This window comes from Natrix helvetica (genome assembly GCF_964273705.1).
Source record: "Natrix helvetica genome assembly, chromosome: 5".
Lineage (NCBI taxonomy): Eukaryota > Metazoa > Chordata > Lepidosauria > Squamata > Natricidae > Natrix > Natrix helvetica.
In genome coordinates this window covers 102,890,319-102,914,707 of record NC_138551.1, presented here as the reverse complement: position 1 = coordinate 102,914,707, position 24,389 = coordinate 102,890,319, and the positions used below count along the sequence as shown (strand labels likewise).

At 51.2% G+C, this 24,389-nt stretch overlaps 2 protein-coding genes across 7 annotated transcripts in view; one reads left to right on the top strand and one right to left on the bottom strand.

Annotated features, from left to right (window-relative positions):
- Positions 1 to 326: 326 nt before the first annotated feature.
- Positions 327 to 12,988, bottom strand: ZNF365 (zinc finger protein 365). Its single transcript, XM_081954293.1, has 5 exons — positions 12,940 to 12,988; positions 11,035 to 11,763; positions 7,535 to 7,715; positions 4,833 to 4,870; positions 327 to 4,163 (listed from the first exon to the last, which is right to left on the bottom strand). Exons 2-5 carry the CDS (start codon positions 11,748 to 11,750, stop codon positions 3,908 to 3,910), a joined length of 1,191 nt encoding a protein of 396 aa, XP_081810419.1. The 5' UTR covers positions 11,751 to 11,763; positions 12,940 to 12,988; the 3' UTR covers positions 327 to 3,907.
- Positions 12,989 to 16,631: 3,643 nt separating this feature from the next.
- The window catches only part of RTKN2 (rhotekin 2), a 42,929-nt gene continuing 35,171 nt past the window's right edge, over positions 16,632 to 24,389 (top strand). For 3 of the 6 annotated variants that reach the window (XM_081956525.1, XM_081956523.1, XM_081956521.1), the window contains exons 1-6: positions 16,632 to 16,676; positions 16,912 to 17,084; positions 18,530 to 18,588; positions 20,206 to 20,259; positions 21,809 to 21,926; positions 23,178 to 23,381. In XM_081956525.1, the coding sequence (XP_081812651.1) occupies positions 16,668 to 16,676; positions 16,912 to 17,084; positions 18,530 to 18,588; positions 20,206 to 20,259; positions 21,809 to 21,926; positions 23,178 to 23,381 (617 nt within the window). In that variant the 5' untranslated portion in view covers positions 16,632 to 16,667. Of the gene's footprint in view, positions 16,677 to 16,911; positions 17,085 to 17,797; positions 17,944 to 18,529; positions 18,589 to 20,205; positions 20,260 to 21,808; positions 21,927 to 23,177; positions 23,382 to 24,389 lie in introns of those variants that run through there. The other 3 variants (XM_081956522.1, XM_081956524.1, XM_081956526.1) reach the window with 3 other exon arrangements.

Below are 24,389 nucleotides of genomic sequence, written 5' to 3'. Positions count from 1 at the left end.
TGAGAAGCCCAGATAGTTCAGCCACAACTTATAGCCGAGTAAGAAGCCAGCAAGGAGCTTTTGCAGGTCTGGAAGTTTGGTCAAGGACCTCCCACACCTCCCTTAGCCTTATGGGCTGGCACAGGTTCAGGTCAGGAAATGCAGAACCCACTTGCACCCCCTCCCGGGCTGAGGGGGAAGAGAGGCCTGAGAAAGGTTCAGCCTAACTCCGTTCTCGGCCTGGGGGTGCAGGTCACCCCGCTGGTCAACGGAGATCGGAGAACTGCAGAAGCCAAAGGCGATTCTTTAGGTTGGTGAAAACCAGAAGACCACACAGGACAATGTAATTGAGAAATATAATCTTTATTAGACTTTTTTTCATAGTCATCTAAAATGTATTTCTTCCTCTCTCTCTCTCTCTCTCTCTCTTTTTGGCATTACAGTGCATTCCAACTGCTTTGGAACTGATTGACTCAGCTTTTGAGGGTAGCAAGGAAACGACCGGCCCTCGGTCTTCTGTCATGAGAAGCAGCAACTGCAGGTGAGAGGTGGAAATGGACCGAGTCCTCTTTGGGGGGGGGGCGATGGAGCAGCCAAGACCCTCCTGGAAAGAGGCAGCCCTTCTGGCCGGGTTCCGAAAGAACCCAGGATGAAAGTTAGTGTTGCAAAGCCCTGGGATCAACCGCTATAAAGAGACCCCCCCCTCTCTTCATGAGTCCCCATGGCCCCAACCAGACGCCCAGCACCTCTGCTAAGGCTGCCTTCCCCAGCTCTGAGCTGAAATCCCCAAGGAAGAGATAATCTGGGGAGGGGGAGCTCCTCGGGACCCCTTTGCTACCCCGGCCAGCTTTTGAGCCCACATCCAGAAAGCTACCAGCTAGTTCAGTGACGGTTAACCTTTTCGGCATCGAATGCCAAAAAGGGAGCGTCCGTGCACGAGCACTCGTCTGGGCTGCAATCCTCCGGAAGAGGAGCTGCCCAGGGGGCATGCACATGCCAGGAAATGAACTTCTGGTTTCTGGCACGCACCTGAGTGCCGAGCAGCTAGCCTTCCGGTTACTGGCGCAGATGTGCACGTGACAGTCAGCTGTCACAGGCTTCATGCCAACAAAATGGAAGACCAGGTCTTCCAGCTTCCGGCACTGCCGCACACACAAAGGCCAGCTGATCATCACGCGCACATGCGCGCCAGAAACCCAGAAGAGGAACGTGCGATGCCGCGCGTGGCAGGTGACATGGCTCTGCGTACCCCTTCAGGCATGCGTGCCATAGGTTCATCATCACAGAGCTAGTTGGAGCCAAGGGAAGACACAGGGAGCATCGCGCTTTACAACATACTAGCAGGGCAAGGAATCGTGCCAGATTTCTTTCTTAAGTGTGGGAAGGGAATTTCCCCAGGAAATTGGGATAAAAGCAGGCAGAGGGGTCCCCAACATCAGATTGGGAGGGGGGGGGCTGTGGAGGCTGGGTGAGACTTGTTTTCAGGGCCATTTGATCTGGTACTGCCACCTGCTGGCCAATGGGTGGATGAAGGCAACTAGATACAGAAATTCCAATGCAATGTCGCCATCTAATGGTTCTATAGATCTGTGCAGGTCAGAGGTGTGAGCCCAGCTACAGCTGGCATATTTGGGGTCTATTTTAAACAGCTCCAAAGATAGAACTATCAATTGAAACAGGAAGGTGGACATGTGCCCCCCCTTTCCAAAATCCCTCGGCATTATAAAATAAAGCAATGTTTTAACAGATCGATTGATCCCTACAGTTACAAATGCTTGTTTTCCCACCTCTGTTTAAATATATTGCAAACCCTGGTTTTTATTGCCACAGTCCAATGTTCCCCCCTCCCAAGTAAATTTAAATCTTGTAAGGAAAACAATCCACAAGGCTTAATACGCTTACCGCAGGACCACCTCACATAAAGACATTTCACATCTTTTATCAGTAGCATTTATAAAAAGGAGTGATGGGTATTCAGGGAATATATATTTTTCGTACTGGAGAGAAGGTAAAATATCTGTAAATTTGGCATGAAGGTGAACGTCACCCAAGGACAGCCACCCGGAGCAACGGAGAAGACGCAATGGGTGAAGGGAAGGCATCACCAATGAAATCCCACCCCGGTTTTTTCTCCCCTTCTTTCTTTGGCAAAGTCAGAACCTCCTGGGAAGACCAGGGGAAGTGGCTTCTGTCCGTTGGTCTTGTCACCCAATCCGAAGCGGAGGGAAACTAATTGCTGCAGGCTTCCTTGCTTGGTCAAAAAACCAAGGTGTCAGGCCTGCAGCCATATTTCTCTTGGATCTTTGGCCTGCCACACTTTCTATTATTCTACTATGCCTTTTTCTATTATGGGAAAATGGGAGGGGGGATTGTACACAGTTAGATGATATGTAGCCATAACAAAATTCTTTCTAGAAAGCCAAGGTCATCCTTTGTCTCTGCACCTCTCTGGAACTGGATGGGTGGAAGCTGCCTGCATGGCAGTGGGAGATTGGACCATGTGATGGACTGGTGGTGTGTGGGGAGGGCAAGATCTTGAACTTTCAACTGGGTGGGGAAAACCGGGAAGATTTGGGTTTTCCCAGATGTGCCAACATGGCTCTCTTAATAAATTGGAACTTTGAGCAATACTTTGCCTTGGACTCTGATTTGCTTTTGGATGCTATTTGGAACCCTGACACAGGGATGGGCAGCTGCTGGCTCAGCTTCTGGGGCCAACACCCTGTGTCCATCAATGCCCTGGGCCAAGATTTGTCTATGATCCATCAGGCACAGCAAGGCCCCTCCTGCCTTCACTCCAGGCAAGCAGAGCTGTACATGTGGACAAACCAGGCACTTCTGCTTGACCTTCGCATGGCAGGAGGGTCTCTGAGCAATGGCATTATAACAGTGCAATCAACCGACAATTGTATGTTGTTAAAAGTCTTGGGAGAGTTTATCCATCTGAAAGATACCATCCCGGCGACTCTCCAAGCCTGATAAAGGACGGTAATTGTGAACTATCGTAAAGACTGTGGGAGTGGAAAGACTTTGCTGGAGAGGAATTCACTGTATATTAAATAAAAAGGGTTTATCAGGACGAGGACTTGGCTTCGTGCTGCTGGGGAAGCCTAGGCCAGAACAGCCCCATGCGAGAAGCTTCCAAAACTTTGACCACTAGGGGGAAGATTTCGGGAACCCTCCACAGATAATGTATTACGCACTTCCCTTGCGCATAGCCTTGGTGCTGCAAGGAGCGACAGGGGAGCATCTCAGCAACATGCAACCCACAAAGGTGTGTCGACGTGGGTCTCACAGACACTAGTCATGGTGAATCGATGGAGCTGGGAAGGGTGAGGGACCCACCCCTGCCCAGCCCTCACCCCTCACAACAATTAAAAGTAAATGTTCAGGGTGCCAGGCAGAATGGAGTCTTCCAGATGGATTGCAGGAAAAGGAGCTACATTGTGATGGCTTGCCAAAGTATCTCACTGTGATATTCTGGGAACAGGCTTGGAAGCAAATGGAAAGGCTCCCGGTTGGCTTTGAACTTCAGCTGAAAATCAGCTGTTGAAAATAAATCATTCATTCAAAGTCACATGGAAATGAGGCCATTTACATATGCAATCTCGGCTATCTCTTAAATATATCAAGGCCTTGCCCAAATGAGTAGGGAAAGACATGAGGATGATGGTGGGCTATGTGCAGCTTCTGGGAAGCCAGACCCCCTAAGTATTCCCCCTTCAAGGGGCAGACGCTACACCCTGGAAGTGCCACGGACCTTCCAGGCCAACCTCAGCAGAGCTCCAGAGGGACCTTCTGGGGAATCTCCAGCTTCTGGTTCAAAAGCGAATTATGTTAGAATATACGTAGATATATCGATCTATCTAGCTACACACACACACACACACACGTGCGTGCGTGCGTACCACAGGGATATATGGGTGCCTCAGTAAACCGGTTTGCTCTTTTTGCCGATTTTCGATTTTGCGTTAACCTTTCGGGCGATGTTGTTGGCTGCTTCCGCCTTCTTCTGAGGCCTCCCAATGTCCCGGCCGCCTTCCGCGGATTCATACAACCACTTGACAGGGTGAGGGCCGCCTGCGAGTCTCTCGTCCTTGGCTTTCTTCAGGAAGAGCCGCCCTTTCTGAAGCGAATGAGGTTTGGGGTCAGGGGGGCTACTGGAACTGTGGGGGTATTCCCAGCTGTAAATGGGAAGGAGAAAGCGGGGGGGGGGGAGAGGGAGAGAAAGGGAGGGAGAGCCAGGGAGGGGAAGAGAAAAAGAGGGAGAAAGAGAGAGAGAGATTAAGAGGGAGAGAGAGGACGGGAAAGAAAGAAAAGGAGAGAGAACGAGAGAAAGGGAGCAAATGAGAGAGAAAAAGAGAGGGAGAAAGAGGGAGGGAGAGAGGGAGGGAGAAAGAGAGGGAGAGTCAGAGAGGGAGAAAAAAAGTGAGGGAAAGAGAGAGAATGGGAGAGGCACAAAGAGAAGGCAAAAGAGAGAGAGGAAGTGAGAGAAAGGGAGAGGGAGAGAAAAAGAGAAAGAAGGGGAAAGGGAGGGAGGGAGGGAGGGAGGGAGAAAGAGAAAGTGAGGAAGAGATGGAGGCAGAGGGGAAGGGAGAGAGAGAGCAAAAGAGAGAGAAGAAAAGAGGGAGAGAGGGAGAAAGAGAGGGAGTCGGAGGGAGAAAACGAGAGAGAAAACGAAAGGGAGAAAGAAGGGGGAAGGAGAGAGGGGGAGAGAGAGAAAGAGGGGGGGGGGCAAATGAATATGAGTGTCAGATCTGGCAAAGGTAACCCAGAAACAGAAAACGTAGTTTTAGCCACCCAAGCTCAAGCACCCACCCACCCATAGGAAAAGGAGTGGAGGCCATACATACAGACATCTGGCTTTCTTGAAAGACGACAAATCTGCAAACTAAAAAAGGAAGAAATTATTAGACTGACCTGAACCAGTACTAAATGGATCATTAATTATTGATTATTGCGATCCTGCGTTTCTTGCATACAGATGCAAATTCTGCTGAGATCAATGGGGTTTATTTCTACACAGCATGGTCAACATTAATCAACTGAGAATACTTCGATTGAAATTTGCCACCATGGGACCATCGGAGCAAACAACTTTTGTTCAGGACTCCATAATCCCCTTCTGGAATGTTCTCCAGCCTGGCCTGGCTGTAGGCTGGTGAGCTTCCTTGCCTGTTGCAATCCTCATAAATTCTATTTCGGTAAGAGATTTTCTTCCTTATTTCACGCAATGGCTCCGGATCCTTCACCAAGTCCCCACTTCTCGTGGGTGAGTCCTGCACTGCCTGAGCAAATTGACTGCTACCGCACTGCCAGTCTGCCATGAACCCAGGGGGAGGCTGGAAGGGAGGGCGAGGGCCTGGGACAGGGGGCAGGCAACCTGCGGCTCGGGAGCCTCATGTGGCTCTTTCATCCCTCTGCTGCGGCTCCCTGTCGCCGGTCACCTCCACAATTATAGGGCTCTCGGTTAGGACAGGTAGAGGAAAAAGGACGCCACCCTAGGACAGTGATGGCGAACCTTTTTCGCCTCGGGTTCCAAAAGCACGAGTGTGCGTGCTATCGTGCGCTCTTTGAGTGTTTAAGGTTTCCTGGGGGAAAGTAAAACTGAACTGTGAGGAGACTTCTCTGGGAGAACCTGACCGAGGTCGTTTCCCCGGGAGAGGAATGCCAACATGTAGAAGGACTGCTTCCAAAACATCTCTTTTGGATTTGATTGGACAACGGAAAGACACCCCCCCCCCCAAAAAAAAGGGGGGGAAGGGACCCAGAGAGGGAATTTAAGTGGCAAAAGTCTGGCCCGAACTCTGAGTTCTGGCTTTACGCTACTGCAAATTCACTTGACTTCTAGTAAATAATACCTTTATCATTGGAGTTAAGGATCGTTTTTACCTAGAAGCCCACATTTGGGGCAGGGCTGACATTTAGCAGCAGAACTCAAATCCACAAGCAATCTATCCTGCACTTTGTTTAGGGTGATTTAGTTTGCTTGCTCCTGGGGAGGAAAGCTGTAGCAAATCTAGACAGCATAGTAAAAAGCAGAGACATCACCCTGCCAACAAAAGGGCGTCTCATCAAGGCTATGGTTTTTCCAGTTGCAATGTATGGCTGTGAAAGTTGGTCCATAAGGAAGGCTGAGGGCCAAAGAATGGAGGCCTTTGAACTCTGGTGCTGGAGAAGACTCCTGCAGGTCCCTTGGACTGCAAGGTGATCCAACCGGTCAGTCCTAGAGGAGATCAATCCATGCTCTTTTGAAGGCTAGATCTGAAGAGGAAACTCAAATACTTTGGCCACCTAATGAGAAGGAAGGACTCACTGGAGAAGAGCCGAAGGCTGGGAAAGATGGAGGGCAAAAGAAGAAAAGGACAGCAGAGAATGAGATGGTTGGATGGAGTCACTGAAGCAGTTGGCGTGAGCTTAAATGGACTCCAGGTGATGGTAGAGGACAGGAAGGCCTGGAGGAACATTGTCCAAGGGGTCACAATGGGTCGGACACGACATCGTGACTAACAACAATAGTTTGCTTGAAAAGGCTTCAGCTGCTTTGAAGGAGGTTTTCCCCAAAAATCTTGAAGGAAACTAGGATAAGGATGATCACTTCTTGCAGACACACACATACACAAACACACACACACTCTAACTGCACACATTTTGCCTGTATTCAAAGTGCCGCCAGTGGAAAATCTTTTCCTCCAGGAATATAAGTGGGCATTTCCATCTCTTTAAATGTGGGTCCAGCCACATCACGGAGGCCAAACTTCCCTCTGGTCACCAACTACATTGAGTTAGATGCGGCCGCTAGCAGCAGGCACACCCTCTCCGGGGACCTTCAAAGGGAGGAAATGAGGGTCCTAGATCCATGATGGCGAACCTATGGCACCCATGCCAGAAGTGGCACGCAGAGCGATCTCTTAGGTACACGGAGCCATCACCCATTGCTCTTCCGGGTTCTGGCGCGCCAGCCAGCTTGTCTTCCTAAGCGTAGGAGTGCCAGAAAGCAGAAGAGCCGCCGCCCAGGAGACGCGCCACCTGGGAAGCAGTCGTGCTCCCTTGGCAGAAGTGGTGGGAGAGGGGTGGGGGCTGCGTTGGCTTGTTTTGAGTCTGGAAAGGTGCTCCGGCTTTCCAGCAGCGGAAGGCAGCATTCCCCACCCAAGTTTCTCTACCCTGCGGAACTGGGTCATCGGTGGGTATATCCCGCCAACCCGACGGGGACCAGAGGGATGGGCAGGGAGACGCAAGTACCCCTGAAAGGCAAGGCGGAGCTGGCGCATGGGCAGTGGACAGTTGGTCTTTGTGCGTGCATCCGCACCAGAAACCAGAAGATCATCTGCTTTTTTGGTTTCAGGTGTGCACCTGTTTTGGCACTCGGTGCCGAAAATGTTCTTACGTTCCAGTTTTGGCACTAAGTGCCAAAAACGTTTGCCAACACTGTCCTAGGTGGTCCCAGAGAGGGAATGGCCTCTCTGCCAGGTACGTGATGAAGCCACGGAGGACTCTTCTAAGGTCTGGATTTGGAGACGAGCAAGCTTCTCTTCCCTTCGGAGAGTCCACTCACCAGATGTCGGCTGAGGTCTCCGGAGCTGCCCAGCAGATGCTGATGCTGATACTTCTCCAGTTGCTTCTCCGCCTGGTCGACCCGCTGCAGCAGGTTCTCGATGAAGCGCTCCAGCTGCGCTTTCCCACGGACCTCCTTCTCGGCCGCTTCCTCCAGGAAATGATTAAAGGTCACGACCTCCCTGCAAGGGCAATAAGGCAGCTGTGCTGGGACCGCATAGAGCAGTGGCACCCGCTGAGCAGCAGAAGCAGCATTGCCCTCCTGGCCCACCCACAGCCCACCTCAGATGCCAAGCCACCCAGGGATCCAGGATCGGCAGCAGGACAGGCTGGGGCAACCTATGATGTCTGGCAACAAAACAAGTTTCACTCCTCATTGAGATCCTTCTCCCCGGAGGGAGGAAAGGAGCCAGGAAGGGAGAGGCAGCGCCTGGCACTCCAGGAAGGCTCCTTGTGCTCGGAATCTGCACCCAGCTCCTGGGCTTCTTTCCCTGGGAGGCTGCAGCCAGTGTGGATAAAAATTGATGATTAAAATTTTTTTTTTAGAAAAATCAGAATTTCTTTATTTAAATCAGATTTTTAAAAAATCAAATTTATTTTAATAAAATGCTTTTGGAGTAAAAAAAATCTGTCTAAAGATAGTTTTCTATTTAAGATACATTAATTAATTTAGTTTATTCAGTATGAAATGGAGCTTAGTTATGTAGCATGAGGCTGTATATTCTGCAATATTTACATTTTTGGTAAACTCATTCAATGAATCCAAGCTCTGCAAGTGGAGAGAACATTCACTGCATTGATGCATTCACAGAATTTCACAGTAACCATAAGATAAATAGTAAAACACAGTTCAGGAATATTCTTTCATCCCCTTGTTTTGCAAATCTATGTGCACTGCAAACTGTACGATTGTTTGAAGAGAAATGCATCTGTACCCCCAGGCTCTACGTGTGAGGAGGAAGGGCAAGCAGTAAAAATGAAAGTGAAACCACCTAAGCAGCCTATAAATATAATATTAAAGAGCTCCAGTCATTTCAGATCCATCACGGCAGCACGGTGGGCATCCCCTCACCTGTTGCCTGCCGCGTCCCTCACCTTGTTGTGTCCCTGCCGCATCACAGGCCATCCCATTAAAGTGAATGGGGCAGTCGGTGAGTCAAGAGTGGGTCAGAGGAGGAGCCACTGCGGGACAGAGATGATAGTTGCTCTTTAAAAACCATGATCTCAATCGAGTTGATTTAAATCAATTCCTTTTACTAGTGATTTAAATTGTGATTTAAACTATGATTTAAATTGACTTGATTTAAATCAACTTGATTTAAATTGACTTGATTTAAAGCGTGATTTAAATCGACTTGATTTAAATCGAATCCACTCTGGCTGCAGCAGACCTTCGAGTGGAGCCAGGGAGTGAAGGGGTGCCTCCTTTTGGGGTTTCCCCCCAGGCTGTTGGTCCCAGCTGAGCAGAGGAGGGAAATGCAGGGATGGTGGACCCAGCGCCACAGGAGAAAGCCCCCCAGGTACAGTCACAAGAGGACGCACTTCCAAGGCTCTTGTGACCAGTTTGGGACAACATTCCCCCCCCCCCCCCGGAAATCCCTGGGGAAAGAGTGGGGCGGCCTCAATGCAGGGCATTTTTTAACTTCCTGTAAATCTTGGGGAAGGAACTGTGGGCAGACTGAAGGGCAGCCTTTGGGCAAAACCTTCTCTGCTCGGGAATATTCTCCCATTGGAGGGGAGGTCTGTGCCCCTCCCCCCGCCCTTCTGTAAGAGACTAAAACAGTGACAGCTGAGCTTTTTGTCGTGTGCCGCACCTGCGCACCTGTACCCATAATGCAATGCATGCATGACACACACACCCCTTTTGGGGCCTAGTAGGCCTCCCTGCAACCTCCTGGAACCAAAAATGGGGGCACGGGGGAGGGTTGGCCCCTTACATGCCTTGTTTTGGACCTAGTAGGCCTCCCTGCAGCCTCCTTGGACCAAACACGAGCCACGTGGGGGGGGGGGCAGCCACACACACCCGTGCTCCCCCTGACCGTGCATGTGCATGTGTCTCCCGTATGCACCCCCCCCCTTTGCATGCGTGGCAGAGACCCGAAAATCAGCTGGCTGGCAGGAGGTGCAAGCATATGCGTGGTAGAGGTGAGCTGGGGCGACAGCTTGCGTGCCCACAGAGAGGGCTTGCGAGCCACGGTTTGCTGTCACGGGCCTAAAACTTGGCCATACTTTGCCTTTGCTTTCTCCTCCTCATTTGATTGAAAGGGCAGGGGGGGGGGGACATGCAAAGCACACAGAGTGTTTGATTGGCTGCAGACACATCTCAATGACTCAGCCCCTCCCCAAAGACCCCCTCAGTCCAGGCGCTTCTGCGCCCTTCCAGTAATGGGAGAAGTGGGCGACCCCTCCTCATGGCTGAGCCAGAGAAAGTCCTTGAAAAGCCCTCCGTTCTGGCTTCCTTCCCATCCCAATTTCCACCTTACATATTTTAAACCAGATCAAACATGGCTGCATTTCATTTGGGGACCTGCCTGCAAGGCCTCCCAGCTGCACATGAGCCTTTAGGAGAAGAGCTGGAGCCCCCGAGGAATCTGTTGCCAAGGACAGGCCCCGAAGGTGAGACTTGACACAAAGCAGGTAACTAAGGAAATGAAAACAGGGATCTGTGCAATTGCTCCCTTGAGAAAAGTTTCCCCCCCACCCTTGGCTGAGGATTCTGAGAACAGGCTGCCTGTTCTGACCGAGGCTTCCCAAGAGCATGGAGCAAACTCCGGGTCCCGACAAAAAACCCTGTTATTAATTGACTGTGAATTCTGCTCATTCACATCCAGCAAAGTCTTTCAAGGGAGGATTTACAGTCACAGACCTTATCAGGCTTAGAGAGCTGCCAGGCCGATAGCTGCAAAACCTCACAAGGAGTCTCAGCAATTAAGCGAACTAATTGTCTCCTGCAAATTCCGCTCCTCTTTTATTTCCTCTGGGAGGGGCCATTCATCGTCCACCTGTGGCCTTACTCCCAAATTGACCCCCGTTCTTTAGCTGTTCCCTTCATCTGGCAATTCTGAGCATGCATGCACTAGGAACAGGCTCTAGCTGTTTGTCTGCCTCACTGATGTCTCACTCTGAAGACAGCTGATAACTGTCAGACGGCTCTGCCCCCCCCCCCCTCTCCCTCCGACACAAAGCCCTCATCAGAGCCTTCCCCAGACTCCAAGACTGGCCCATCTTCCTCCCCAACCTCCTCACTATCCAAATCTGCTGCCAGCTCCACTTGCTGCTGTTGGCCACAACACTACCACTTAACCTGGCCCATCAGCTGGGACATCTATGGCCTTTCGGTCAGTAGAAGGCCCAGAGCTGGCATATGTCTGGAGAGATCTTTCCCCATCTGACCCCCCTCCCCAATCACCCCTCTTTAGCAGCAGGGCCAAGGTGTGGCTGGGTGGGAGGAGGAAGGTCACTGCCCTCTTGGACTGGGGTTCCTCCTCATTCCCGACTTACTCCTCTTTGCGGTGCAGCTCCTCCTCGGACTCGGTGAGCCGCTGCTGCAGCACCGCAATCATCTCCACCGCCACGTCCACCTGCCGGTTCAAGGCCCTCTCGCGCCGCTGCACCTCCTGCTTCTTTTGTGAGAGCTGCACAAAGGCCGCCCGGACCTCCAGGAGCTCAGCCGTCTTTCGGGATAGCTCCCGCGAGAGGTTGTCGATCCGCCTCTCGATGGTCTTGTCTACAGCTTCCACCATGTGGTTGAACTTTTCCCGCACGTGGGCCTCAAAGGAAGCGCTGGAGTCCATGGCCTTCCAGGCGGAATCCCAGGCCTGGTCGGCCGAGGCGTGGCCGGACCCCAGGTCGGCTGGCCATTCTGCCTCTCCCGCCAGGGGTCTCCTGGGCAGAGGGTCTTCTGGCTCACAGAAGTTCAGGTAGGAGAGCCGTGGCTTCAGGACGCTGCTGCCCCCATCCCGGAAGGTCCCCTGTGCCTGGGGGTGGGAGGAGGAGCCCCGCCCCCCCTTGAGGGGCGAGAAGAGGCCACCTTGGGGCCGGAGGCTTCTGTCTTCGAAAGCGTGGCTGTACTCCAGGTGGGCTCTCAGGGAGGACAAGCTCCTGAACCGGGCGTGGTCCCCACACCGGGGGCAGCGAAAGGGCATGCGGGCCCCACCGGCATGGTCCAGTGATTCCTGCCACGTGGATTTGCTGTCCTCAAAGGCCTTCTGTTGCATTCCTTTCCCAATCCTAGCGGTCAGGGGAGGGGAAGAAAGGAGAGGTCAGCAAGGATCTTCTTGGCCAGGAAAATTTCTGGGGACTACAGATCCCATCACCAGGCCAGGGCACAGTTTTGCCGGCTTCAGAAAGTGGGCAGGGGAGTCCAGCACTTCCAGAGAGTACCGGATTGGGAGGCAGCTGCCTCTCAGTCCCCCAGAGGCCCTGAATTTGGCCTCACTCGCCAACTCCTGAGGGACGCCAATTCACAGGACTCACCTTCAGTCTCACAGGTGAGACCTGGGTACAAGGACCCAGTTGGGGGAGGACGGAGGGGGGGCTGCTCTGGGACTGGATCACTCTGGATTCAGCCCCTGGGGGGGGTCCTGTTGGGCGGGGGGGGGCTTGTGTAGGACAAGGGTCTGGGTTGGGGGAGATGGGGACACACACATACATTTGGAGGAAAAGGGGTTTCCAAAGGGCACTAAAGCTTCGCGGGGCCCGCCAAAGCGCCTCTTTGGGAGGGGAGCAGCAGCCCGGTGCGTCCCTCTCCAGGAGGAGAAGCGGTCTCCCCCTGGGCTGGAGCCAGCGGCAGGGATCCCCTCTTGAGGTGCCCGGAGATCCCGCTCCCTATTGCAGGAGGGGGCGTGGGGGGGAAGGAAGGCTTAAGATTAAGAAGCCTCTTTAGGCCTTTAGAGTAAAAAGTGGGGAGGGGGCGGCGGTTGCTCAAAACCCCCGGCCAAACCAGCCTCGGCGAGGCGGCTCTCCTGGCCCTGCTTCAGCGAGAGCGGCCCCGTCGGACCCCGAGGCTGAAAGAGGGATGCCGATGCTGAGGAAAGCCGGCCTTTTGCGGGGGTCTCTCCCCCAAATCCCCCGCCTTGAGAAGGCCGCCCACCCCACACCCCCGTTTCCCGGCAGGCCCCCGGGGCCACGTCGAACCCGCGAAGGAAGGGGGCCGCCAGATGCCCTCGAGGCGTCCCCTCTCTCCGGGACCGAGGGGAGGGGGGCTCCCGGGACTCCCTTTCCGCCAACCCCGTCGGATGACGTCAGGCTCGGGCCGGCGGCATCCCGTGCTGGGAAGCTGCTCCTCCGTCAGCCGCTCCCCGCCCTCCAAAGCCAGGTTGCCCGCGGTGGAAGTTGCCCGCTGCGGTGGGCCGCCGCCTTCGCCTCCCGCAGGCCGGTCAGGGCGTCCCCGCGCTCAACACTCACCTCCGGAGCGGCTGCGGCTGCTGCTGCAGTAGCGGCGCGGCTGCCCCTGCCCCCCTCCCTCCCTCCGGGCACCCCCGCCGCGCTCCAGCCGCGCCTCCTGCACAGCTCAGCCCAGGCTGCGGGGAGAACCGTTTTCAGCAGCGTCGTAAATCACGGCGGACGGACGCGCTCCCGAGTCGTTCCCGCCAACCGCGGCGGCAGGAGGAGAGCGCGGCGCCAGGGCCGAGCAGTTCCAAGGCTCCAGGATTTGCCTTTTGCTCCCCAAGCCAACCAAGATGGGAAGGGGAGGGGGTCACCTTCCCGGGGCTCCGCGGGAAGTGGTGAAAGGCCCCACTTGGATGCATATGCTCCGCAGGCGACCTCTGGCCTCTTCCCTTACCCCAAAAACTAGCCCTTCCCATCACAGAAGCAGCAGCCAGGAGAGAAAAAGAGGGAGTAAGAGGGAGGGAGGGAGGGAGAGCGAAAGAGAGGGAGAGTGGGAGAGAGAGAAAGGAAAAGAGGGAGAGAAAGAGAAAAAAAAAGGGAGAAAGGGAGGGAGGGAGGGAGGGAGAAAGAGGGTGTGTGTGTCCCAGACAGGGCAGGAACCACAGTGAGGCATCTTTGTGGCAGGTCACGGACCCAGCATGACATGAAACATGTTTATACTGGTGTAATATAATTATTACGTACTTATTTGGGTTTATGGATTTCTTTTTTCTTTTTTTCATTGTTATTGAAATATATTCTGTGTGTTTTTTTGGCGGGGAGGGGGCTGCACCAGGAGACTCAATTTCATTGTACACATGTTGCATATTGACAATAAAGGTTTGATTTGATTTGACCTGAACACACAAAACCACAATATGGCATTATGTGACAGAAAGGACTTTGGTTGGGCTGTGAACAAAACAAAAGTCTACAAGCTCCAATTACAGCTGAAGAAGGGTTGCAGGAACTGGGCATGGTCAGTCTAGTAAAGAGAAGGACCAGGGGAGACATGATAGCAGCCTTCCAATATTTGAGGGGCTGCCACAGAGAGGAGGGGGCCAAGCTATTTTCCAAAGCACCCGACCACCAGACAAGGAATAATGGATGGAAACTGATCAAGGAGAGATTCAAACTAGAAATAAGGAGGAACTTTCTGACAGTGAGAACAATCAACCCATGGAACAGAAATTGCCTCCAGAAGTTGTGGGAGCGTCATCACTGGAAGCTTTCAAGAAGAGACTGGACTGCCATTTGTCAGAAATGGTGTAGCGCAGTGATGGCGTGCCAAAAGCGGGAGGAGCATGAGGGGTTGTGTGCGTGTGCCCTCCACCCATGCATGATCGCACAACCACACCCCCACCCCGGTTTTGGTGTGTGATGGTACGGTGGACCTGTTTTTTGCCCTCCACAGGCTCCAGAGGCTTTCGGGGAGCCTGGGGAGGGTGAAAACAGCCTCTATCCCCTACGCAGATCTTCCTGAGGCCGGAAATGACCTGTTTTCTGACTTTCAGGGAAGCCCCGGAAGGAGAAAAACCAGTCCTATGGGCAACCCAGAAGTTTGGGAAAGGACTTCTGGTTAGCACGTTGGGCTGTTTTTTTCCCTCTGGAGAAAAATTTTTGGCCTTCATTTTCAGCCATTTTTCACCGTCCTGAAGCCTGAAAATTGTGCAATGTGCAAACCAGAAGTCCATTCTCGAATTTCTGGGTTGCCCATAGGGCTGTTTTTCTTCCTTGTCCTAAGAAATGGCTCTGTGCCACCTGTGTCAACTTGCCATAAGTTCACCATCATGGGTGTAGGGTCTCCTGCTTGGGCAAGGGAGGTTGGACTAAATGACTGACAAGGTCCCTTCCAACTCTGTTAATCTGTAATCTGTAGCTGAGCGACAGCAAAGGATCGATTGCGATCTTTATCCGATAGACACCCCCGTGGGGCAAAAGACCCCCTTGCTCACCCCCACTTCTTGGCTCGCTCTGCACAGAGAGCCTGTTTCTTTTGAGCAGAGGGGAGAAAAGGCCTCCTTCGGGGGGGGTGTCTTCCCGTTCCCAAGGCAACCGGGAGGGGGTCCACCATTAGGCCAGTCCAGCGGAGGCAGAACCAGCAGGCCAGCCCCAGGGGCGCCAGTGGCCACACAGAGCAACCATTCAGATGATCCATGGTAGGCAAAGGGGTTTATTGCTGGGATTTGCCAGAATTTGCCCAAAGCATGATGTGCAGGAAACAGCATTCATGGGCCACTGATTGTGGTTGGGTTTCGTCTACTTCACAACTTGTGCTCCCCACCTCTGCCACTTTTGCAATTTGCCAGAAGGAACGAAGGGAGAAGGATGTATCCTCTTTCACACAGGGGTTGCTTGGGGGCCGAAATGCGCAACAAACCTGGGAGGGCTACAAAATGGGTAATGAGTGCAATGTGTGATCCAGTCTCTCCCTGTCTCTCCCCCCCCCCCCAGTCGCTTTTCTGACAGCTGGAGAAGCACGGAAAACTCTTCTGGGTTTTGTGGGGCATCTCAAGCCTCGCAGGCCCCAACCAAGCTGCCCTGCTGAGCCTAAGTCTCCATGTGGCATTGTGCCCACCATTTCGGGCTTTGAGAACAGTTAACCCATTGAACAGAAGTTATGGGAGGTTTATCACTGGAGGCTTTCAAGAAGAGACTGGACTGCCATCTGTCAGAAATGGTTTAGGGTCTCCTGCTTGGGTGGAGGGTTGGACTAGATGACCTACAAGGTCCCTTACAACTCTGTTAATCTGTTAAATGGTATAAGGCCTCCTGCTTAAGCAGGGGGTTGGACTAGATGACCTACAAGACCCCTTACAACTCTGTTAATCTGTTAAATGGCAGTGATGGCTAACCTTTTCATCGTTGCATGCCAAAAGTATGCGTGATTGTGCAGCCATAATGCAATGCATGTGCAACCCCATGCACCCCACACCCCCACACATATGCACATGACCCCCCCATATGCACCCTGCCCATACACACACAACCCCATGACCCACGCCCCCCATGCATGCATGCGCATCTTCCGCATGCACCCCACCCCCTGCACATGGGCGGCAGAGACCCAAAAACCAGGTGGCCGGTGCAAGGCGCATGCACGGTGGAACTGAGTTGAAGCAATGGCTCATGTGCCTGCAGAGAGGGCTCTGCATGCCATTTGTGGCACACGTGCCATATGTTTGCCATCATGGGCATAAGGTTTCCTGCTTAAGCAGGGGGTTGGACAAGGCCCCTTCCAACTCTGCTAATATGAATGAATTGGCTTATTTGGCCAATTCATTCCCCTTTGGGTGTCTTTCCTCCATTTGCTCTCTTTGTTCGGAGGTCCCTTCCTGGGGCTGTTCCAGTTGCCCATTCAGATTAACAGAGTTGGAAAGGATCTTGGAGGTCATCTAGTCTAATCCCCTGCTTACTCAGGAGCCCTTATACCATTTAACAGACAAACAGAATTGGGAGGTACCTTGGAGGTCATCTAGTCAAACCCTCTGCTGAGAAAGAAATCCGGCTTTGGCTCCAACCTCGCGCCTCTTTTTCCCTTGTATGGAAGCACAAGAGATCCCGACACGCGACGTGCACAATGGGGGCGGCGGGGGGTGGGTGGGGTCGGGAGAAGCCGGGCCAGATAGGACGGAAAGGAGGCCACCGGGCGATCGCAAAGAGAGCCGGGGCAGAAGCGCAAGCCGGCAGCCCGGCCTCCGGGGGTTTGCGGCGAGCGGGGCGGGGCGTGGGGAGCGGCCTAGGCGGGAAAAGCGAAGGCGGCCATGGCGGCGGTAAGAGCGGCGGGGCGCTGGGGGGTGGGTGGGAACAGGAGGCAAGGGGCCGGGGCTCCGAGAGGAGCCTCCGAAAACATCCCTCGCGGCTCCCCGGGAGGAGAAGGACGGGCGGCGCAAGATATATCCCCGAAGCCCCATCCCGACGACCTCTTGGGGGTGACGGGGACGCGAGACGCGTGTCAGCCGGTGGTCGGGATGCCCTCTTGCTCTGACGCTTCCTTCGCTTTCCCAGGAGCAGCTGGAGATGGAGACGCGGATGCGCGACGGACTCTGCAAACTGTTGGCCGCTAGCACCAGCCGGGACCAAGCCCTGCGCGCCGCCAAGGCGCTGGCCCTCTGCCACGGACGTCTGCGGGGCCTCCGCGCCCAACTCCGGCGGCCGAACGAGGCGGCGGCGGAGGGACGGTGAGAGAGAAACCACCACCCCCAGGGGTGGGGAGGAGGGCGGGCGAAAGTCTTTGGGAAGCGCTTCCTTTGAGGCCGCTTACCCCGCGGGCTGGGGGCGACGCTGCCTGAAAGGCCAGCTCTGGAAGGGATCGATGGGCAGCTGCCGAGCAGCCACACTCCCACTCCCGGGGCCCCGGAGTGCTTCGGCAGATACCTTGAGGCAGAAGGGAAGCAGGGCAGCGGCAGCTTCTGGTGCTCGGTGGAGCGGAAAATGATACACACAGAGAGTTTTTGCGGCCCCGGTGTAGCGGAAAATCATGCACACACACACACACACACACACACACACACACACACACACCCTTGATGGTCTTCGACAGTTTCTGCTCTTCCAGTCAACTCACCCCCACCCACATCTCTTCATGGTCCTGGAAAGTTTCTGCTCTCCCAGTCATCTCCAGCCATCCCAGTCTGGATTGCGCCAGATGGTCTGCCAGGCCCTGCCTCCCCCCCCCTTTGGCCTTTTCTCTGCTTCCCTTCCCGTCTTTGACCGAGGCTCCCTCCTCTTAAGCCACAGGACCCCCCCCACCCTTGGGGTTTTATCCCAGCTTCCTCCCTGGGTTGGTGGGCACTTTGTAACCGGGATAAAGCACAAAGAAAAAAGTAGTGAAGCTCCTTTAAAAGATGCTTTTAAAAACAGATTGAAGGGGAGATTCGCGACAGGAGCAGCATTGGAGGGGCTGCAGATTATTCCTTGACTTAGGCCAGCCTCGTGGTTGTCCACATGGCAAGAGTAACTTTGTAGATTTCTCAACTGATCCTATCAAGACCCAATGGGGCAATCAGCCACAGTCAAGTAAGAGAGAGTGAGATAAAGGTAACAATGAGCAAGAGGCCCCTTGGCTACTCAATATTTGCAATCTGTCTCTTCCCGTTTCCCTGTTACAAATGATGGGTTGGCGCTATCTGCTGGCCAAAGCTCATATTATCACAAGCCCTTAGTTTGAGGGTCAGATAGTGTTCTTCCCGCAGTTCTCCATCTATTAGTCTGTAGAGATTCTCCCTCATCCAGGTCATGGTTGTTGCAAAAGTGCTTTTTCAGGAGGCAACTGGACTTTCCTGATTTTTCTTTTCTTTTGAAGCTGTTTCGCTTCTCATCTAGGAAGCTTCTTCAGCTCTGATAAGATAGTGGGGAATGGAAGGATTTATATTCCTTACAGACAGCTGGTCATTTGCATCCTTTTAGAAGGTCCTTGAAACACTTGGCGGTTTATTTGTGTTCTCAGGGTCACCTGAGTTTTAATGAATGCAAGAATGTAGGTGGTTTTAAATCCCTAAAAGGTTTAGCTTTAAATTATTAGTGGTATCCATTTATTTGATTACTGATGAGGTTACCTTGGAAGAGAAGGGGAAATGATGAACTTTTTTTCTTTCTAATTAGTGTTTTTTATTTCTTTTGTTAGAGGTTCAGATGTCGCAGCTAAAGATCGTGTAGCCTGTAGAGGGAAGGTTGGCATTTCAGGTATGTTTGTTTTCTGTTGTCTGCAACTGGAGAACACAATACAGGTAATCCCTGGGTTACGAGCGTTCCCTTAGCGAATGTTCGAAGTTACATGATAAGCGCCCCCTAGCATTTAGGAACGGGCCCCGAAATTATGAATGTTGCAGCACCACAGCAGTTGTTTGCTCTTACGAACGACTGGAGAGGCTCTGCAACATTCACCCGCCCCTATCCCACCTATCAAGTGGTTCGGCAGCAAAAAATGCAGACCAGAAATGTGCATGAATGGCTTGAAGAAGGCTCCGGCGATGAAAAGGAGGTATGGAAGGCTGTGTGCAGGTCTCTAGGCCTCTTTTGTTGCCTCCAGAGCCCTTTTCAAGCGTGCACTTCTGGTCTGTATTTTTCACCGCCAAACGGCTTGAAAAGGGCTCTGGAGGCGGGAAAGGGGGGCTGGAGGGCCACGCGCAGGCTTCAGTGCCTCCTTTTCATCACCGAAGAACTTCTCCAAGCTGTTTGTAGATGAGAAAGGAGGAAGCAAGCAAAGATACAGCCCGGAGAGGAGACAGATCTTCACAAAGTAAGTCACCACATGCAGAAGGATGGGGCAGGAAGCAATTGTGGGGACCCCAAGAGAGGGAGAATGAGGTATCTGTGGCTCAGGGGAGGCCTTGGGTGGTCTGAAGTAGCTCTTCCCCACCCCAAAATACCTCATGCGCACTTAACGAGCCTTGCATTCGATTAGCGAATATGTGGGAGAAAGGAGGGAGTGATCCCATTCAAAGTATGAGATTCATTCCCACGAATCCTCGGGTTACGCATGGAATAGGCAGGCTCCATTCCATTCATAACTCGAGGACTATAGCTGTAAACTATGCTGATCTGGCTGGTAGCTCACACTGATGCCTCTTCCCACTTAAATGCCAGCTCCAGTTTCATCTCCTTGGCTCCGATGAGACTTGGCTTGGAGGATAAATTCCTCCATTACCTTAACATTTAAAAGGTTTTTGCACCTATGCAAATTCTGGGATTCTACTGTAAAAAGCATAGTTTTACTTTTTCAGTACCGATTTGAGTAGAAAGGAAGCAAAAATTTGCTTCCAGTCTCAGTGTGGAGAGGGAATCACTTGGGTATAATGTCAGTGAGCTGAAAAACAAACAGAAAACTTGCTTTCCAAATGCTACTTTTACACCTACCCTGATAGCAATAGCACTTACTTATATTCCAATTTTCAGCCCTTTCTAAGCGGTTTATAGAGTCAGCATCTTGTCCCCAGTAATCTAGGTCCTCATTTTACTGACTTCGGAAGAATGGTAAGGACTCAATCTGGAGCCGGTGAGATTTGAACTGCCAAATTGCAGGCAGCCATCAGGCAGCAGAAGTAACCTGCAATACCGCATTCTAACCACTGCACCACCACAACTCATGGCAGTAAGCCATAGATCTCCAAACTTGGCAACTTGTGCCAAGATTTGTGGATTGCAATGCCCAGAATTCCCCAGCCAGCATTATTAACACTGAATTAACACTGAATGTTGAGAGAGAACATTTCTAGAAAAAGTAGAAAATAGAATCTATTCTGAATTTTTGGATTGGGTTAGGAGTGCAACGGACTTATTTTTTCTCTCTCTTTGTTTTAGATCTACGAATTCCATTGATGTGGAAAAACTCAGATCATTTCAACAGCAAAGACAGTACGTATGTTTATTTTTGGGCGGTGATGCAACCTCTTTAGCCAAGCTGAAGCTTTTCATCAGTGCTGATTCAATGCAAAGCATCATCCAGCATTTATTCTCACAGTCGAGGTCTTTAAGTGTCAGTTTATAGCTGAGCTTGTGAATTGTAGCTGTCTGAAATCGGCTGATGAGAACCTTTTGCTTTTGAACATGTGCTCTTCAGAAAAGCATGCAGTGACAGAAGTGAGTCCTTCCATGTGTTTGGCTGAACTCTCAGAGACAGAAAATATACTTGGCAAGTAAAATCACCAAAATGTTTGTCTGCTGTTAGTGCAGTAGCTAGAAGAGATGCTGGCTAGACCTCTGAGATTAGCCCTGGTCTGTTTTTGCAACCTTCCCCTCCCCACGGATGGATTTATAGCAAAAACAACAGCACTTAGACTTCTATACCACTTCACAGCCCTCTCTAAGCGGCTTACAGAGTCAGCATATTGCCCCCAACAATCTGGGCCCTCATTTTATGATCTTGGGAAGGATGGAAAGCTGAGTCAACCTTGAGTCTGTTGAGATTCGAACTGCCAAATTGCAGTCATCCGGTAGTCAGCAGAAGTAGCCTGCAGTACTGCCCTCTAACCACTGCGCCACCGTGGGGCTTAACTTTGTGTTTCTGTAAGTTCAGAGGTGCTCACACAGCCAAATACTCCAATTCCCTATTCTGCATTCATAATGTTGGTGCAGTTTCTCTCTCTGTGTTTTAATTAATCGCTTTGTGACAAAGTTGATTTCAAGAATTTGAACTTCCAGACGTAATGTATGGTCAGAACCCCCGATGAATTTCTGAGCTATTTAAAGTTCATTTGTAAAGTTGAGAGATTTGCTAAGTTGTACAAACATTAAGGACATCAAACCAGTTACTGGTTCCATTGTTTCTTCTTTGCATACTTTTATTTTATTACTACACTTCATTCCCTGTACAATGTGTGACTTCCCTAAGATTGAAGCAGGGTGGATAAAAATCGATGATGTTTTTTAAAAAAATTAAATTGGATTTTTGAAATTTAAATCAGATTTTTAAAAAAATTTATTTAAAAAATGCTTTTGGAGTAGAAATGTATCTAAAGATAGTTGTATATTTAAGAGGCATTAATAATGTAGTTTATTCAGCATGAAATGGAGCTTCGTTATGTAGCATGAGGCTGTATATTCTGCAATATTGGGACTGTCGGTTAGTCAACAGCGGGTCAGAGGAGGAGCCGCTGCGGGACAGAGATGACAGTGGCTCTTTAAAAATTATGATTTAAATCGAGTTGATTTAAATCAAGCCTTTTTACTAGTAATTTAAATTGTGATTTAAATCGACTTGATTTAAATCAAATCCACCCTGGATTGAAGCAGTCAGTAAATCCCATAAATAAGTAATTACATACTATACAGCAGAAGTCCTCAAACTTGGCAACCTTAAGACTTGTGGACTCCAACTCCCAGAATTCTCCAGCCAGCTGTGCTGCTGTACAGTGTGTGACACAACACATTATTTTGAAGTGTTCTGCCTTTTTCCCCCTTGCAGGAACTGAACGTTACTCTGTTTTTTGCTTATTCAAAATGGGAGCTCAGGTGTATGATTCAGACCTGCTCATTGTGGGTAAGGCAGACACGGACATCTGTTTAGAAAATACAACAATATTGTGAGTATTCCCGTACCAGTAAGGGCACCCAAAATCCACTGCTTTAAAATTTTAGAACATGTAAGCTTCGTGTGACGCCATCTCCGCTTGAACCTGAAAACTGCAGTAGCTGTGAATGCCCCTGGGGAATAGAGTGACTGGCTCGTTCCTGGCGGTTGAGGAATACACCAAGGGGTCTTTAGCCCTCAAAAACCAAAACTGGACTGCAGCAATGTGCACAGGGGGTGGTTTTTCAGGGAGAAAAGAGAGCTTTTCTCAGTCACTTTTGTCAAAGTTTGCAGCAGCAATCACATCCAGAACGCACACACAGGGGACTGATTCAGCAGGATTCATTAACTTCTTTTTATATATAATATCACACACAAAGTAAATATACAACACCAAAAGCAGGTTTTCCAACATGGTAGAGAGAAGAGATAGGGACGCAGTGGCTCAGTGGCTAAGATGCTGAGCTTCTCGATCAGAAAGGTTGGCAGTTCGGTGGTTCGAATCCCTAGCGCCGTGTAACAGAGTGAGCTCCCGTTACTTGTCCCAGCTTCTGCCAACCTAGCGGTTCGAAAGCACATAAAAATGCAAGTAGAAAAATAGGAACCACCTTTAGTGAGAAGGTAACAGCATTCTGTGCGCCTTCGGCATTTAGTCATGCCGGCCACATGACCACGGAGATGTCTTCAGACAGTGCTGGCTCTTTGGCTTTGAAACGGAGTTGAGAACCGACCTCTAGAGTCGGGAACGACTAGCACATATGTGCGAGGGGAACCTTTATCTTAGAGAGAAGAGTTGTAAGTAGGTACAAACACAGGAAGAAGAGAGAACAGTTTCAGTTCAGAGCCGCAGACTAGTCTAGCTTATGTACAGAAGTTAAGCTAAGCCACGCCCAGGCTCCTTGCTGTCTCCTTGCTGCTCACACAGCAAATACTGTTTCAGTTTCCAAACAGCCCTCATTGGCTGACCCAGTTGCCATGCCTCTTCATTGGCTGACCTTGTTGCCCTGTCTCTTCCAGTCATGGACAACTTTCTAGCAAATTTAGGGACTGTCGCTTTGCTTGAGTCTCCTGATTTCTGCACATGCTGCTCTGTGCTTTTAAATTTTTATGTGTGGATTTTTTGGGGCTGCTTCAATTTTTGCTGGGAGCATTTCCAATTGGCTGAAGAGCAGCCAAGTTAAAAAAGCAATAGCAAAAACATAAGTAGTAGCTTTTTAAAAAAAATTAGGATCATCCTTCTGAAACCTGCCCCCATTCTGTCTAGCGAGGGAGCTGGGCCAGACTTCCAGCTGAAGGTAGAGGTGTACAGTTGCTGCTGCGGGGAAGACCCCTTGACCTTTGCCAACACCCCCAGGAAGCTGGTGAAGAAATTGAAGACCTCCCTGGGAAAAAGTACCGGGAAGAAATTCAGCTCTGCTTTGGACCAAAAGGACCTTGAGACACTCCTACTCACCAAAACAGCCACACAGTGAGTGAGCTTGGATAGGGAGGGGGGGGGGTTCAGATGGCGTGGGTGCAGGGGTGAAATGCTACCGGTTTGGGCTGGTTTGGGTGAACTGGTAGCAAAAAATACTAAAAAAGGTTTTTTTAAAAAGTTCAGACTTTCGCACATCGCACGGCCAAAAACGGGTGGTGGGGTCCGTTTTTGCTCTCAGCAGGCTTCCTTGAGGCCTGCTAGGCCAAAAATGGGAGGGTGGGAGGTGCTGAGAAAGAAAAAAGAAAGAAAAAGAAAGAAAGAAAGAAAGAAAGAAAGAAAGAAAGAAAGAAAGAAAGAAAGAGACAGAGAGGAAGAAAGAAAAAGAAAGAAAGGGAGGGAGGGAGGGTAAAAGGAGAAGAAGGAAGGATTACAAACCTGGCACGACGCAGCTTCAGAGGATAATTCAGCACTGGAAGGGACCTGCAGGTCATCTAGTCCAACCCTGCTCCAGCAGGATATTGTTAAAATGAGTTTCTGTCTTTTGATCCCCCAGTTACATGACTACATAGTTACATGACCATACCAAGCCATGCCTACCGAGCCACGCCCACAGAACCGGTAGTAAAAAAAATTAGATTTCACCACTGGGTGGGTGGGGTCTTAGGGTGGTTTCTGTCTATGGAGCCGTTCAGCTCCAAAAATCTACTTTCTGTCTCTCCTGAAGTGGGGGAAGCGGTTCAGCAGTCACCAACCGGTGGTCCACAAGAAGATTTTGGTGGTCTGCTGAAAAATTATTTGCATTTTCTTATATTGCACTAAATACTATTTATCTTTCTTTTTAAAAAATCATATTGGTGGTCCAAGGGATTTAAAATTATGAATGTAGTGGTCCCTGAGGTCCGACAAGTTGGTGACCCTTTGCCTCTGGTGCCTGCAATGCGTCCCTGGGTGGGAGCCCCCCCCCCCCAAGCAGGAGACATAGCGGGCAGGAAGTCCGGGGGGGGGGAGTCGGGGGGGCTCAGAGGTGGTGAGTGTGTCTGGACCGGTTAATGCAGAAAA

What these genes read in the sequence shown, in the direction of transcription:
- ZNF365 (XM_081954293.1), bottom strand. Translation starts at nt 11,750, where the DNA reads ATGCAACAGAAGGCCTTTGAGGACAGCAAATCCACGTGGCAGGAATCA. An exon ending in GAGACCTCAGCCGACATCTG is followed by an intron (nt 4,871 to 7,534) that starts GTGAGTGGACTC and finishes TTCCTTTTTTAG; the next exon opens with TTTGCAGATTTGTCGTCTTT. An exon ending in TTCAAGAAAGCCAGATGTCT is followed by an intron (nt 4,164 to 4,832) that starts GTATGTATGGCC and finishes TCCCATTTACAG; the next exon opens with CTGGGAATACCCCCACAGTT.